The sequence below is a fragment of the Physella acuta genome, unplaced genomic scaffold, assembly GCF_028476545.2.
Source record: "Physella acuta isolate Inbredline_101_S28 unplaced genomic scaffold, ASM2847654v3 ptg002337l, whole genome shotgun sequence".
Taxonomy (NCBI): Eukaryota; Metazoa; Mollusca; class Gastropoda; family Physidae; genus Physella; species Physella acuta.
The window spans coordinates 1-12,884 of NW_026733831.1; the positions used below are offsets into that span (position 1 = coordinate 1).

Genomic DNA, 12,884 nt, shown 5'->3' on the forward strand with positions numbered 1-12,884 from the left:
AGTCATGTAACTCTATTGTAAATAAAACATGTAAAGTACTGAAAAAAAAAATTCATAAAAAACGTTTTAATAACAAGCTTTTATGTAATGATGCACTAAAAAGTAGAAAATAAATTATAGACTACTATTTAAATAACTATAAAGAAAAGCGTGGGTCACTTTAGTATCTATTGGATACCTTTACTAATGTTAAGGAAGACACCCACGCTTTTCTTTATAGTTATTTAAATAGTAGTCTATAATTTATTTTCTACTTTTTAGTGCATCATTACATAAAAGCTTGTTATTAAAACGTTTTTTATGAATTTTTTAGTCATGTAACTCTATTGTAAATAAAACATGTATTTTAACCAATGGTTTTACTAACCCTGCTCTTGATTTACGCTACGACAGAGCTATTTTTAGATAACATAAGGAAATTGCGCTAAAATTGTCACTAGACTTTTTAATTACCTTGTTTATGTGTCTTGGATGTTAATGTTTTATATTGTCATGGCTAATTCAAATTTAAGTTTTAGGGACGAAACGTCATGCGATGATTTATAATTAATTTATGATAATTTCCCATTCTAAAATTAATTTGCCATTATTTTTTTCATTTTCTCAAATCCTGAATTATAATTCTAGTTGTTAGATTAGCCTCAAATTCTAAAGGCATAAATCACTTCCATCGCCAGCTAGAAGTCAGAAATAAATTAGCATTTTATTTTAATATTAGAATATCGATTCATCATATTGTAGTTTTTTCCTAGCTCGTTATGCTGATTTCTACCGTTTTTTTTTAATATTGGCATGGTGTCTATTCAGATATTCTATAATTGGTTTAGTAGCCATTAGAGCAGTACTGTATCATATCAGGGTGTTTGTTTTTTGCTTTTTTTGTATCTCTTTTGACGGGTTAGGATGAGGATTAAGTTTGTGGCGTGGGTAAGGTTTAGGGCTATGATTAATGCGATGGGTCAGGTTTAGGGCTATGATTAATGCGATGGGTCAGGTTTAGGGCTATGATTAATGCGATGGGTCAGGTTTAGGGCTATGATTAATGCGATGGGTCAGGTTTAGGGCTATGATTAATGAGATTTAAATCTGTACTCGCCAATATCAGAACGTGGGTGTTAACCTTAATATCGTGCTACATCACTACTGTTTAGAGAAACACGACAATAATGAATGTGTAAACGACACGCATTGACCAATGTCCAAGGGACATAAGCACTGACCATTGTCTAGATTAGATACACAAGTACTGACCAATGTCCAAGAGACATAGGCACTGAACATTGCCTAGATAACGCAAGCACTGACCAATGTCTAAATGACATAAGCACTGCCCGATGTCTAAACCATTCTTATGTTAGGTACCGCCCGAGAGCGATTCTTGTATCACCCATAAGGTTAGATCAATGCCTTTTTGTGTGTGTTTTCAACGAGATCTAAAGTTTGTACAATAAAGTGTAGGCTTCAAGCTCACCTCGAGAGTTGGGCAAAACTATTTACCGAAATTTAGCATATGTAGGTGGATGGCTCAACTTCATAGCAAATTTTTTTTAAAAAAAGACGCATCGTTGGGATGACCCCAGGAAAATGTTGAAATTGGCGGCCTATGCCTCACCTCGCCCTAGTTAAGAGCCGTAATTAATTTCCTCCAGTTCCACATGGGTTTCTTCCCTTGCCTCTACCCAAAGGGGGGGGGGGGTGTCTCCCGGCGGACGCGTCGCTTATCGCCAGCAGACGACCAGAAAACAAAAGGACCTCCCCCCCTACCCTATGATGACAGGGTCGACCGTGATGACCGCTACGGGACCCAGTGTTGGGGGGTTGGGGGGGGGGGGAGGTTAAAGGTCAGACGAGCACTCAGTGTGTGTGTGTGTGTGTGTGTGTGTGTCTGTGTGTGTGTGTGTGGTTGTGTGTGTGTGAGGGGTGGAGTTTAAAGTTCAAACCCGTGACAGGCATGAGCTGAGCATCGGGCGCCATCTTGTTCACGCTTCAGCTCCAATAGACCCCCCCCCCCCTATTAGCTCTTTAGTTTGCACGCGCTTGTGCACCTATTGATATTCATTTTTTATCACCCCCCCCCCCCCCGCCCCCCACCCCACCCTCGTCTCATTTCCTCCGCATTTAATACGGTACTTAATTTGAAAACATACAATCTGAATCTTGGTCGGGGCGCACCAGATGTTGAGAAAAAAAATAAAGTTTCGACCGTTTCTTTGTCCCGGTCTATGAAACAGCTGTTTTTTTTTTTTTTTTTTGCTTCCTTTCATCATTAGGTGGTAATAAAAAGAATATTGGATTGATTGTGAGAGAAGATACAACGTCGTATACGCGGTGATCTTTCTTGGATGGGTTGTTATTTTGTGGGTTTTTTTTTTTTGGCGTAATGCGAACAGTCAGACTACAACGCAATATACGCAATATTTTGTTAAATAAAACTAAAGGCAAGGAATGCACTTGTTTTTTTTTTCAAGTTCTGTTTCATCTAAAAAAATAATTGCCTGGGGGGGGGGGGGACCAACCGTAGCTTTATCAAAACCGCAATGTCAATCCGCTTCTCGTTTAAAAAAATAAGAGCAATGGTTACAATTTTGGCCTAGACTATATTGTGAAATGATTACAATTTAGGCCTAGACTATATCGTGATTTATCCATCGGAAAAACAAAGTTTCTTTCAGGCATTTCTCCCCCTCTGAACAAAATAGAATGTGCTTAGAAAATATTAATTTTTATTTTTTTTATATTTTCAAATATTTAAAAAGTACATCAGCATATCCAAATGTTTGTATTAGTTTGTAACATATTCAAAAATAAACCGGGAGTGATCTCCCCTAAACTTTCTCGAATATTCTTATATAAAATAACAGGGGATGGGAACTCGGGCTATAGACATGATTTTTAATCCATTTTAAATACTTAAAGTTTTAAAAATAGAATAAAATCTCGTAGACAAATTAATTGCACACCAAGTGAACGCCAAATAAAAAAGCGCATAATAGTGCGCAATATTATTAGTACTTTTAAAATTTACATTAGTTTTTTGAGAAATCGGAAGTAGCGTAAATTACTACTTCCAGTCAACGGAAATTACTCAAAATTTTACAGAAGGTAGAGAATTAGATCTTTTACTTACATGTTAAATTTCATTTATCTATCTGAAATAGTACTCAAGTTATAGGCTTTTGAAAAATTCAAAGTAGGAAAAGTACCACTTCCGGTTATCGGAAATCGCTCAAAAGTTGATACGGATCTACGATTTTGATAAAATACTTATATATGAAATTTCATCAACCTAGCTGTAACGGTACTCAAGTTATCGTGTTTACACACGGACAGACAGACAGACACACAGACAGACACACAGACAGACACACAGACATACGGACAAGATTGCAAAATTATGTTTTTCCGTATCAGTGAGGTGTAAAACGTCGAGATTTGTAAAAATCTCGATTTTTTTTTTTGCACGATTACAAGACTTTCTCTATACTTCGTATATACGAGAAAGTAATTATCATTACAAGAACAAATTAGTAACATTTTTTTTTTAAATTTTCTTTTTTTTTCGCATCAGACATGTAATGTACAGCGTCAGTTTGCCTTGCATGTTCGCTTTAGTTTTCATCATCGGCGTGTGAGGACTGATATTATGTAACAATAACATTTTAAAAAAAAATCTTATATTAAAATTTAACACTGGAGTAAGTGACGAGGCAACGAGTTCATGATATTCATTCCTGCTTTCTTTATCGTTTACTCTGTACAAAGATATGAATATTACAAATTTAAATAGTTAGCGTCATTCAATGAATTGCCAAGTTGTTGTTTTGTTTTCATTTAATTACATCCAAGCATAGAAGTGTAAGCGTGCAAGTTAAACGTTTTGTGTTAGGTGTATTTGTAATTAATTTGATGTTAAAATCTACACAAGTCGATTTTTTCGAATCCTCTTTCCCTCCCCTTAGACATGTAGTTAAAAAATAAAGGGACATAACTAAGCATCTAATCCGAAAAGTTAAAACTATAATTTAAAAATGCCATGTAAACAATAAACAAACAATACATTTATTAAATATTAGTCAGCTACAAATATGGTAAGCTTAATATATAATTTTTTAAATAAATTAATTGATTTTTAAATTATAAAGTAAATTCAAAAAATGTAACGCTTTTTTAGTAAGTACATTTACAATTATTTTAAATGAATTGAGACCATTACTTCATGCTTCATAACTTGTTATTACTGTCAGTTTCACAATATAAACGATAAAAAAAACTTCCTTTTACCCTGCAACAATAATGGAAGACAAACCAAAGCAGCTGCCCAAGGTTCCCGAGTCTATACTCAAAAGAAGAAAGCAGTTAGCCATAAACAAGGCTACTGCTGCAAAAGCTGAGCTAGCTAATAGAAAGAAACAGGTAACCAAAAAGAAGACCATATTTAAAAGAGCAGAGAAGTATGTCAAGGAATACAGAGCCAAGGAGCGAGACGAGATTCGCTTGGCTAGAATTGCAAAGAAAGCAGGAAATTTCTATGTTCCAGCTGAGCCTAAATTGGCATTTGTCATTAGAATCAGAGGTATCAATGGCATTCATCCCCGCCCCAGAAAAGTGCTTCAGCTATTTAGATTGCGTCAGATAAACAACGGTGTATCTGTTAGGTTAAACAAGGCCACACTGAATAGGCTGAAGATTGCTGAGCCATATGCTGCTTGGGGAAGACCTAATCTTAAAACTGTGAGAGAGCTCATCTACAAGAGAGGTTTTGGAAAAGTCAACCACCAAAGGATTCCTTTGACTAACAATTCCATTATTGAAAAGGAACTTGGCGCTCAGACCATGATTTGCATTGAAGATTTGATCCATGAAGTGTTCACTGTTGGCTCAAACTTCAAGTATGCCTCCAACTTCCTTTGGCCCTTCAATCTCTCCTCACCCATGGGAGGATGGCGCCGCAAGTACAACCGCTACAATGATGGTGGCGACTATGGCTTCAGGGACACCATGATTGATGCTCTTGTTAAGCAGATGATTTAAGCCTAGACATACATGGGTTCTGTAACAAAGGAATGTCGTCTGTAAAATTAAACAAACTAGATTTACTGAAAAAAAAAAAAAACGATAAAAAAAAAACAACCTGCTACCCAATACGGAAGCGCAGTAATTGTATTTTCACCGATCCTAAAGCCAATTTATGGCTACAAATACGAGTAAATTGATTCTCTATATGTACGGAGATGTATGTCCATTATATCATACGTTTCAACGACCTCATGTACGTATCACTCGCCTCTACATCTGTAAGAAAAACAACATAAATTCCTTATTTTGTCTGATGTCGAATGCCACTGATGGTACTCTGATATGCCATTTTCGCTGTCGGTTGTCGAATGTCATTCGTCAGTGACGATGATTTAATGTCATCTGTCACTAATGATAGTCAAAATGTCAGCTGTCATTTATGATGGTCAAATGTCCTCTGTCACAAATGATGGTTAAATGCCATCTCCTGTTAGTGTTTCTCTGCTGTCAAATGTCACCCCTGACAATGATCTGATGTCATCTGTCAGTAGCCGCACTCCAGTGCCAACTGACGCCCACGATGTGGTCTGGCCGATTATGCAATCATCGAGTGTACATCTGACAGCGTGAGACGTTGGTTTCATTGGCAGGATCGATCACCGAATTGGTGATTCCTATAGATCTACTCAAGTCTGTGGGGGCGTGTCAACAAGACAAGGTGCTTCAAATGTCAGGTGTGGGGTTTTTGGTACAATCAACATCAGATGTGGTACAGTCAATACCAGATCATCTGGTACAGTCAACATCAGATCATCTGGTACAGTCAACATCAGATCATCTGGTACAGTCAACACCAGATGTGGTACAGTCAATACCAGATCATCTGGTACAGTCAACATCAGATCTTGTACAGTCAACAACAGATCATCTGGTACAGTCAACACCAGATCATCTGGTACAGTCAACATCAAATCATCTGGTACAGTCAACATCAGATCATCTGGTACAGTCAACATCAGATCTGGTACAGTCAACATCAGATCATCTGGTACAGTCAACATCAGATCATCTGGTACAGTCAACACCAGATCTGGTACAGTCAACATCAGATCATCTGGTACAGTCAACATCAGATCATCTGGTACAGTCAACATCAGATCATCTGGTACAGTCAACATCAGATCTGGTACAATCAACACCAGATCTGGTACAGTCAACATCAGATCATCTGGTACAGTCAACATCAGATCATCTGGTACAGTCAACACCAGATCTGGTACAGTCAACACCAGATCTGGTACAATCAACACCAGATGTGGTACAGTCAACATCAGATCTTGTACAGTCAACACAGTGTCTATTTGGTACAGTCAACATCAATTATATCTTGTGGTACATTCAATAATTGAAATAGATAACAAATCAGGCCAAAATGTTTATAGTACAATAAGGCCAAGCTGTTTGATTTACCAGCAGATGCTGACCCCCCCCCCCCCTCCCCTGTATCGATTAGTACTGACTAAACCTCGACCGTTTCTCCGTCGTCTCGTTTAACGTCACGCAGTGTCTCGGTTAGCGTGTCCCACATCTCTCCCATCATAAATCGTTCTGTCATTATAGGTTCGATCAGAAGGCTACCGATACAACAGCCTTACTGTCATCGAAGCTTTGATTTACAGACATACAATACCCTTAATGTCAACATTGGTTAGGGTTAGGATCATCAGAAAGGACCAGTGTTTTAGATACAATACCCGTATACTTAGCACACATTTAGTTTAGCGTCACAATAAGTCAGATTTTGTCATACGTTTTGTTTTGTCATAAGTTTTTTTTTGTCATAAGTTTTATTCTGTCATAAGTTTTATTTTGTCATACGTTTTATTTTGTCGTAAGTTTTATTTTGTCGTAAGTTTTATTTTGTCATAAGTTTTATTCTGTCATATGTTTGGTTCTGTGTCGCTGTATGTCTGCTTTTTGATTTGGTTTTATAACAGTCATATAACATACAAACAACGAAGTAGACCTTATACCACAAGATGCCTTATTGTCACATAGCATTAAAGCTATAGGATTTAAACACACCTTTTCAATAGTGTCACATATCGTTATAGGATTTATACACCCGTATAGAGTCAAATTTGGTTATAGGATTTATACACCCGTATATAGCCACATACGGTTATAGGATTTTAGAATAATGGATGTAATGGGCAGAGGCGTAGCGAGGGGGGGGGGCGGGGGGGACATATGTCCCCAGGCGCCGACCTTAGGGGGGGGGGGGGGCGCCAAATTGAAAGTTTGAGGGGGGGGGGGTGCAAATGAAAAGTTCGAGGGGGGGGGGTGCAAATCGAAAGTTTGGTTTTAGGGGGGGGGGGTGCAAATCGTAAGTTTGTCCGCGGGCGCCGGGAAGGGTCGCTACGCCTCTGGTAATGGGATTTGCATTTCATGTTTGAAGAAAAAACAGACTTCATATTTTAATTTTTTAGTATATTTTTTTAACGAACATCTTGTCTTATTGCACATGACATTTTCAACTTGGTCTAAATTTACGATTACCTTACCACAACTGAAACGGGTCTTATTCATGCTCTTAGACACAGTTTCTTCAGGCATCTTTTGGAAAGGGGGAGGGTGTCACTGCCTTTACCCTACCAAAAAGAAACAGAGAAAACAAATCTAGAATTTATAAAGAGAATATAATCAGTGTCCGCCCCCCCCCCCCCCCAACCCAACCCTAGGCAGAAAATTACAAGTGCCCTTGAGGAAATTGTCTAAAAAAGACATTGTTTTTGGTAGGTCCAGTGTTAACATTTCGCCCACTTAACTCAAACAGACTCACAAACATACACACGGACAGACATGCAGACAAAATCCCAACTCAAAATCACGTTGACTTCAACTACCCCACTAAACGTTACCCATTGAACACTACCCTTTGATACTTTATTGAATGATTATCAATCAAGTGCAACGGGGGGTCCTCTCCCCTTGCCGGATAATTGTGGCTGTGCCACGCCGGCAATTCGATAATGACAGCGTACTGCACGGATTGAAATCTGGCCAGGTCGCTGTCTCCAGTTGGCACTGGCTCTGACAGCCCATTGATAAGATGGTTAATATTGCATCGGGGATCGGCCGCGCCGGGGAGTGAAAAATAGATGAGGGGTAAAGAATTTCACAGGCCAGGGCAAAGTAGGGGAGTCACGTGATTGAGGGGTTGGTGGGGGGGGGGAAGTGTCGAGTTAAACGTTTTAGGGGGGGGGGGTGTTTGGGGTGATAACTGAGATGCTCTACAATATGTTAATTAATTTGATTGTAAGCGTGTCTAGACGTGTTTTGATGGTCACGTGTTTTGTGACCAAGGCGAGCCACAAAGATGGAGGCAACCGGGTGTGGTCAGGCATGGGGAGGGGGTGGGGGCCGTCATGCGATACTTAGCCCTAGACACGCCCCTCTGTGGTGCACCAGCGACCCGAAAACTCGAAGTGTTATGGGATGATTTCGATTTTAGTGTTTGTAAACGACTATTTTAAACTACATAGAGATTTTGTTAAACTCCTTGCTTGATAGTATTGATATATTCACTGCGGCACTACTCTTGCATAATGACGTCATTAGCAGGCATACTAGGGGAGATGCTGAATAGGCAAAATTTTTAGTTCGTGAATTCCAACATTTTTTTTCCATTAAAAAAATTGGTCTAAGTATCAGTGTATCTAGGTAGTGGCACGCTATCCTAGTTGATGGTGATGCTGAATCAGCAGAATATTTAGTTCGTGTATTTCAACATATCCTGGGTTGTGGTTCACTATCCGAGTTTTTGGTGTTTGGTATTGGCTCTGAGGCTACCTCCCTTCCGATGCTATCGTCAAGAAATAAACTCTTTAATGGCTCCTGGTGATTCTTTAGTCTGGGGGGGGGGGGGGGGGGGGGAGTTGTCGCCCATATACCTGTAGCACGCCACGTAACTTCTGTTTACCCCCGGAGCTGTTTCGTCACACTTCGTCACACATCACCAAACTTCATCGTCAATTGTCGTCATTTGTCGTCACATGACAATACCGCTCCACTTTTTAAAAAAATCTGATAATTCCACTTCCTACACTTCTTCAATCACCTCTTAAGTTTAAATTATTTTCGCAAGTTCAGCTATGCCTTAAAGCACCACCCCCCACCCCAAACCTGTCTCTCACATAGCATATTAACAGAAATGTCTGAAAGGCAACCCTCTCCTATACACGTGTACATTTTTAGTGTCAACCCCCCCCCCCCCTTCAAATATATTATGGTTACTAAAGATATATTTATAGATGTCATAGAACTCGATACAACAGATCACACACACACACGCGCGAACACACATACACACACACACACACACACACACACACACACATATATATATATATATATATATATATATATATATATATATATATATATATATATATATATATATATATATATATACATATATATATATATATATATATATATATATATGTATATATATATATAAAACTGAGATGTGAACTAATTAATGTGAGATAAAACGTGTGGTGCTGAGTTATATCTCATCATGCCTGACCGCGTCGTTAGCGCCATCTGAGTTATCTCACTGACAAATGGCCCCCTCCCTCCCCGCGACAAGACCCGGGCGTCACGTGACACGGGTGAGCTATAGTCCGGCCAGGTGAACAATTGGCCCGGGGGGGGGGGCTAATTAGGGGGCGTGGTCGGCGGCCCCTGCCAGATAAAGTTGTCACTAGACGTATGTGGCACGGGGTAATGAGGCCCACCGTCTGCTTCTGGAACTTTCCCCGCCATCTGGGTGGCACGCCCCCCTTTTAGAGCGGTCAGGATACGCCTCTGTTAGTCTGCGGTGTATACCACAAGCTTTACACCACGTGTAGAATTATTCGTTATTTTTTATTTTTTTTATTTAGTACATTGGGGAGGGGGGATTTTAATAAAGACATATTCGTCCTAGCCGGTAAGAATTGTATAATTGCCACGTTTGTTAGTCATTGTATATTTGTCATATAAAAGTATATTTAGACTTCTTAAATATATATATATATATATATATATATATATATATATATATATATATATATATATATATATATATATATATATATATATATATATATATATATATATATATATATATATATATATATATATATATATATATAAACTCATTGAATGTTTTAAAGTTCAGATAAGGACCTACAAGACATAAGTGCTGACCTACGAGTCAAAATGTGAGACCTCTAAAGCTGACCAGCCCTAAGACAATACAGACCTACACGCTGACGCAATGTTTTTCCAGTTCACGTCGAGACACAACACCGCCCAACAGAAACACTTTCTCACCCAAACACCCCATTTAAAAGATGCTACATTATCTCCCTTGATTACCCACCCGTGGCTACTAGATCTAGCTTCCCTTTACGTGTTGTACAAAACCTGTAAGCTGTAAGCGAACGTTCAGTTCTCTAGAAATGTATTTCTCTTATCTCCGTGCTTCTCTGTATCAATTCTTTTATTCGTGATGTTATAAAAAACGCTGACATTATTAAAAAAAAATACAGTATCGTCCTGATGTGTTTTTTTTATTCTGTCATGGTTAAGGTTAGGGTTAGGGCTACGGTAGGGTGGCGGTGTTTGCTAAAATCAAGTGTGTCAGAGATGTAGAAAAGAAGAAAAATTACACTTTTTTTGCATTTTCTCCCTTTTCTTTAAATAGATTTGACTATCCTCATTTTGCACCCAATGTATATCTCGTTCTATCGACCTCTCCTGCTCTCTCTTTTCCTCTCACTGTCCCTCTCCCTCCCCCTTCTCCCTCTCTCTCTCTCTCTCTCTGTCTCTCGTTTATATCGCCACCTCACCGCCTCCACCTCCCTAACTACTAACAAAAAACCCACCACCATCTTACCAAAAACCACCTCCATCTAACCAAAAACCACCTCCCTAACTACTAACAAAAAACCCACTACCATCTTACCAAAAACCACCTCCATCTTACCAAAAACCACCTCCATCTAACCAAAAACCACCTCCATCTAACCAAAAACCACCTCCATCTTACCAAAAACCACCTACATCTAACCAAAAACCACCTCCATCTTACCAAAAACCACCTCCATCTTACCAAAAACCACCTCCATCTTACCAAAAACCACCTCCATCTACCTTTAAATCTCACCAATATCAAATCCAAACACCCCTCACGCCCGTCCTCACAACACTCCTCACCGCCTTACCGCCCCACCCCACCTTTCAGCATCACCCCCACCTCTCCCCCACCCCACCCAACAAACAACAACCAAGTCCCAACCCCCCTGAGACCGACGACCAGCCATTGTTCCCTCCAATCGATAGAAATTGTTCCGCCTCAGTGACTTCATCTGAAGACGCTACAGACGTGGTTATCTTTCTTTAATGAGTTTGATTGTCAGAACGTGAACTCAACTTTAAGCGGCCGCGCGCACGCTCGGCAAACCATGCCGATCAACAGTGAGTGCCTTTAAATCAAGTACTCACCTAGCAATTCACCATTCACAGTAGGGGGTTGTTGTGGGTTTTTTTTTACCATCGATTCTCTCGATACAGATTCTTGTTGTTCAGTGGTTAGAAATTAAAGATCAACAATGTCTTTCGCAAAGTTGTAAACAGGTCAATAGAGACAGAATGTGTTTTGTTGAAGACGTTCCGGGGGTGGGGTGGGGGGGGGGGGGGGGGGGTAAGGAGGAGAGTGGGCGTGGCTTTTGATTTGTTATAAATCAGTGGAAAAGGTTAACATGGAGGTGCATTAGGGGACCAGGGTTTAACACTCCATACATTTATATGGCTTGGGTAGAGACTAGACTGCTAACCCGAAAGTCTCGAGTTCCAATCCGTTCAAGTTCCAAACCGAGTTCAAGTCAGTAGAACGCCCTTGACCACACTATCCTTTCAATGCCGAGGTTTCTGAAACATATGACTCTACTTCATCTGCCCCATGTGTGTTGGGCACTAGCGGGAAAAGATATATATATATATATATATATATATATATATATATATATATATATATATATATATATATAGGCCTATATATATATATATATATATATATATATATATATATATATATATATATATATATATATATATATATATATATATATATATGTCCCCTTACCACCAATACCTGGCTATGCCTCTGACATTTTTGTATTCCACCTAGTCTAAAGCATTTTATTGAGCAGAGTTCCAGGAATTTATTATAACGTAGGCGTATGTTTTTATTTCCGTCTAAACGGAATATAACTGGATATCAATGTATATTTTATCGCACGTTTCACCACACAACGTTGCTCAGACGGACGCCCTCCACACCCACGCCCGAATGCCAACAACAACAACATCTTTATTTATTCTAGTCACTGAAAGCAAACACCTGACGAATCTCCTTTTAACAGAAAATAACTCTATCAAATATTTGACCCCCTTCCCCCTCCGGCCCGTTTCTGCAGGAAAAAAAAATAACCAGACCACTTTCTGTTAAACGGAAAATAACTCTATTAAATACGTGACCCCTCCCCCCTCATCCCCAACCGTTTCTGCTGGACAGAAAACAACTCACCAGAAAATAACTTGACCACTCTCTGCTAAAGAGAAAATAACTCGCCCGCTGCAAGGGAAATAACTGCCTCCCCCCCCCCCGAGCTGCAGGGGACATAACTGCCGCGTTCCAATCGGAGCCAAATCAAGTGGGAAAACATGCACTGGGTCGACGTATGCAGGAGCATCTCCTCGTGCAGATCTCATTCTCTCATGGCCTCTGGATGCTTGACTCGACCGGAAGTTCAACG

General features: G+C 39.5%; 1 protein-coding gene across 1 annotated transcript; it reads left to right on the top strand.

Moving 5' to 3' along the window:
* The first annotated feature begins 4,275 nt into the window (after positions 1-4,275).
* LOC131932988 (large ribosomal subunit protein uL30-like) lies at positions 4,276-5,130 on the top strand. Its single transcript, XM_059289863.1, has one exon. The coding sequence runs from the start codon at positions 4,294-4,296 to the stop codon at positions 5,029-5,031; it is 738 nt and encodes a 245-aa protein (XP_059145846.1). The 5' UTR covers positions 4,276-4,293; the 3' UTR covers positions 5,032-5,130.
* The last annotated feature ends 7,754 nt before the right edge of the window (positions 5,131-12,884 follow it).